At 37.1% G+C, this 4,755-nt stretch overlaps 1 protein-coding gene across 1 annotated transcript; it reads right to left on the bottom strand.

Moving 5' to 3' along the window:
• Positions 1-539: 539 nt before the first annotated feature.
• LOC145603948 (uncharacterized) lies at positions 540-3,228 on the bottom strand. The gene is made up of 3 exons (XM_081659916.1): positions 3,046-3,228; positions 983-2,940; positions 540-888 (listed from the first exon to the last, which is right to left on the bottom strand). The coding sequence occupies exon 2, from the start codon at positions 2,557-2,559 to the stop codon at positions 1,951-1,953; it is 609 nt and encodes a 202-aa protein (XP_081516042.1). The 5' UTR covers positions 2,560-2,940; positions 3,046-3,228; the 3' UTR covers positions 540-888; positions 983-1,950.
• Positions 3,229-4,755: the final 1,527 nt, after the last annotated feature.

Raw genomic sequence — 4,755 nt, 5'->3', positions numbered from 1 at the left:
GTGGTGCACGGTGCATCCTAGACTCCTAGCAGTACACAGAGTAAGAAACAACCTTTGCATAATAATATTAATTTTGCACATAGGAACAGAACATTCACCATTCAAGCGAAGAGTATGGATAACATTTACTCAAGTAATGAGCCAAAGGTAAATCAAAAGCAACAACTCCGGGATTTAGAAGATGCAATGTCAAGGATTCTAGTGATGTGATAGATTTATATCTTACGATATACTCCAAACTCAATTTAACTTGCAAAATTCATCCTTTAACCCTAAAAAAGAGGCTTAAGCACGTTACTGATAACGGGCCTAAGCAAGAGTTGGTAGCATACAACAGAATCAGGATTATTACTGTCCAACAAGCACATCAAAATCTTGCATTTAGAGTTCAGAAAGTACGCCCACGATGCTTATATAAACATCATTTCTCTAGAAAAAAGCATTCCACATCTTGTGTACTATGATCAAATACACCACCACACCAGTTTCTGTGCAAAATGAAACATAGCAACAGTGCCATTCATGTTTAAGAGAGAGCATTGTATAACAGGGTATATTTATCAGAATCAACAAACTCAAGCCAAATGGAAATAAAAAAAAACATCTGAATTGCTAAATAAAAACCAAGAGTCTACAACGATGCTTAACCCGCAACGATGCGGGAAAAGGTCTACGCAGATGCTCAACTGAAAATGAAACATAAATAGTCCAAACCACAAACTAGATCTACTAGTTCAACAAAGATACACTAGTACACAAGACGAACTGCCAAAACAGCAAGAGCACAACAGACGGTTCCACAAAGTGATCTACATAGAAGCATACTAACAGAGCAGATGCACCAGTCAAAAGCAGAACTCCAAATCCTTCACCGACTGATCCATTCAACTGCACAAGAAAAAAAGAGAGAGCAATCAATCCCACGTCTTAAAAAGCTAAACTACATAACCAAAAAAGGATTTAATTAAACCGTTTATCTTACCTTTAACAAAGCTTCAGATTGCCACAAGCCAGATGAAGAAAGAAAGGAAACATCTCCAGTTAAGAAAGACTGAAAAGCTAGATATTGAGGAAGGAATTGCAACAGAGGCAACATAAAGAAGCTCTGCAGAAGAGAGAACACAACTACAAGCTATTTCTTAGTGCTGTGCCATCTTTACCTCTCAAAAAACCAGTAAAGAAGGCCAGCACGGATGATCTGACACTACTGTTAACTAGAGTCAGAAGCTAACTAGGAGCAGAAAAGAAAAGGAGCAAGATAGTGAAGAAACTATTTTTAGAATAGCAAAGAAAATATTGGAATGAGAAGTAAAGGTAAGAGGCTAAAGAGTTAAGATAACTAATAAGCCTAGGAGTAAAAGATGAAGAAGAAGAGACAATCTTTGATTGAACAAGGATATAAAAAAAAATATAAGAAGAAAGTCGAGATCAAAGAGTCAGTATGTTCAGGAGTCTAATTCTCTACAGTATACACAGAAATGTTAGGTTTCAAAACTACAGCTAAGAGTAATGATCAGAGAAACTTGAGGTCATTAGATGAGGGAACTAATCTATACTTGGCACGATCAAGATAACCAAGCTGAAAATATTGCCCTTCACAAGTCCAATGGACACAAGGGTTACTAATTCACCCACGTCATATTGACATGAAATAAATTGTCACGTCTTTTGTTCTTCTTCTGCCTCTGAAAGTTTCAGAGAGATTTAATCATCCACCAATGTGACACTCCCTCCACAACATACTTCTTTCTACAAACAAACACCAAAACTACATGAACCACCACAAAACAGTAAGGAACCCCAGAGCCTGTTGACTACCAGCTGCAACTGTGATCTTGTGCCTTGTCTACCATAGCTACTAAACATCAAACTAGCCTAACTGAAAGGCAATTTATTTCCCTGTATATACACATCTACGATACTACTAGTACTTAACATCCCAGCCTCCACTCAATCATCAGCAATATCAAGATTGAGGATCCGACGAAGAGTCTTAGTAGCAGAGTCATCATCACGGAGGAAACTGAAGGGCGAGCGAGCAGATTCTCTACTCGGGGAAGCTGGGGCTGACTTAGGCATTGGTGGCAAGTTCAGATCAGACTCCAAGGCAGGCAACTCAAGTGACACAGTCCTCTTAGGTTTCATAGAGAACTTGGGCATGGGCAGAGAACTCGGAGGGGGTGAGTTCGAATATGCAGGTCCTGCCCATAGCTCCGAAAAGGACAGACTTTCCCTTGGTGTCCCCTTCTTACCATCCCCCTTCAACTTTATAGGGATTGGGCTACTCCTCACCGATCTTTTCGAGGTCTTACCATCCTCACTCGTCGGTTTCCCACCACTCTTAGCACATGGGGTTTGAACTTTAGGGGACACAAAACCCCGGTTCATCACCGGAGAGCCGTAACCCTTAAAAGGGCTGGGAAGTAAGCCCATCCCAGATTCAAATGCCCTACAATTGATATCCCTAAACCCTCCAGATGGTGATGAGCCACACCCACCCTTTCCCCTACCACTGTAGTATTGATTCCTGTGCTGTGCTACAACTACAAGGGTTTCCATTTCAAACAGCAGACAAAATACACACAAATTTCACCAAATCAGTGACAATTAACCTCCTCTTTCTGAAGCTAACTTTATCAAAAACTGACTATAATCTCTTTCAAATAAAACCACTTTTTTCTTCTTTAACAAACTAATTTCAGATCTAACCAAAATATAACCAATTTCTATAGCATCAAATCATCAAAGTCACACTTTCAAGACCACTAACACAAACCCCAGAACAATAAAACCTCAGATCTCCACCAAAATCACAACAAGAACAAATTGCTGGTATAACTCAGCCAAAATCGACAAATTTACCCAGTTTTTAAAGCCCTTTTTCCAGACCAGATCCAGCAATCTACCGCACCAACCAACCAAATGAAAGATTTCAAAAATCTGCAAAATCACAGAATAAATATCAGAAAACACTCAAATCAAAGCAGTTTCACACACAAAAAACCTCAAATAAAAGCCAAAAACACAAAGAAAAATCGCAATTACCAGATCTGGGAGTGAGAGGGAAGAGAGAAAGACCCTTTAGGGCTCGAAGAAATGGAGATGGTTTAAGAAATAGGTGGGTGATGTTAGTTTTAAATACGAGTAGAAGTGAGTGAAAGAGAGGAGACAGAATGAAAGAGAGAGAAAGTTAGAGAGTGAAAGGGGAAGTTAAGAAGGAAGATGGAGAGATGATGGGAAGGAAATATGGCTAGGAACTGTGGTGGGTCTTTTGGTCAACAGTGGTGTGTGGATTACTGGATTGGTTTGTAACGATTTTTACAAATGTCTTGATTCGTGAGAGGTTCCGGCCCAATAAAAAAAAAAAAAAATAACCTAAGAAAAACATTTTGTAAAACTAGTAATTAGTTAATTACCGAGTAATATTTTTACTACTATTTTTTTAATACCACGGAGTAACAGTTAATTTACTAAGAGTAAAATTGAGAATGAAAACAAACTTTACAGAATATAGAGGGTTACGAGTATATAAAAAACACAAATTCTTAGTTATATGGAGCACTTATTAACGAAGAGAGAATATACTAAATATTAACAAAACTTATTAAGAAAGAGTTGGCTCATTTGGTAAGACTGTTACCTTAAATCTTAGATGTTTGGGGTACGTATCCTATCAAGTGAGAGTCTCTATTTCCAAGTGTCTGGTCCGCAAATAATGGACCAAAAAAAACTGTTTAACCACCTTTTAAAGGTTTTCCATCAAATAATCACAAACCACAGACCTTGATTGGATTCTTTATTTTCATATAATATGATTCTTACATGTTATTTCACTTAATGGTGGTTATACGGTTAGTATTTGGATTAATTAAAGTATCACTTCATTGCATTTGTATTTTCACTACAATCGATCACATACGAATATAACTATAATCGCAAGATTTCGAGGTTTTTCCACGTTCATTAGTTCATGCAATCATGCATGCATAGTGGCTTACTTACTAATAGAATACTAGCTTGGCTCGTGAGTGATTATTTAACTTGAGACCGTTTCAATTCTAGGAGAATAAGAAAGAGACATTGTTTTGACTTGATGATTTGTCAATGCCTCTCATTGTCATGTACTCATGTACAAGTAGTGTAAAACTCTACAACAGGCTATTAATTAAATTAAAAGCACTCTTTTACTTGTTATAAGCTATGCCATTTCCGAGTATATATATATAGTTAGTGCACATACGTAGTGTATATTAGTGTATAGATTTTTTTATTTGTTTTTTCTAATAAGGTGCATGAGGAGCCCCCTCCTATCACAGGAGGGGGATGAGGTTTGAAGCCTCGTCACACTTGGGGGTAAATGGCTGGAGGCACTTACCATATTTCCATCCCCTACATCCTCATATTAGTGTATAGATAGAAATTGAAACGAATGAGGATTTATCTTAAATGAAATAAAATATACATAGTATATAAAAGGAAGAAAATTGTCAAAAATAATATTGTATGTTGTAATTATTTTGACGATGGGGGTATTATTTTATTACTTGTATAGTTGTATAATACCATACGGATTATATGAGCTGGTTTGAGTTTTGATTAAGTGTGAGTTAATATTGTTTTTATTTAAGTATCTAAAGTGGTCCAAATTGGTCCAAATTCGTCTGTTTAGTTGAGCAGTTCACACATCAACACCGTCCAAATGGGGAAAGAAAGATAATTCTAAAGCTAGATCAAGTCTTTGCCAAACATTTTTTT

The sequence above is a fragment of the Chenopodium album genome, chromosome 2, assembly GCF_948465745.1.
Source record: "Chenopodium album chromosome 2, dcCheAlbu1.1, whole genome shotgun sequence".
Lineage (NCBI taxonomy): Eukaryota > Viridiplantae > Streptophyta > Magnoliopsida > Caryophyllales > Amaranthaceae > Chenopodium > Chenopodium album.
This window is presented reverse-complemented; position numbering and strand designations above follow the sequence as displayed.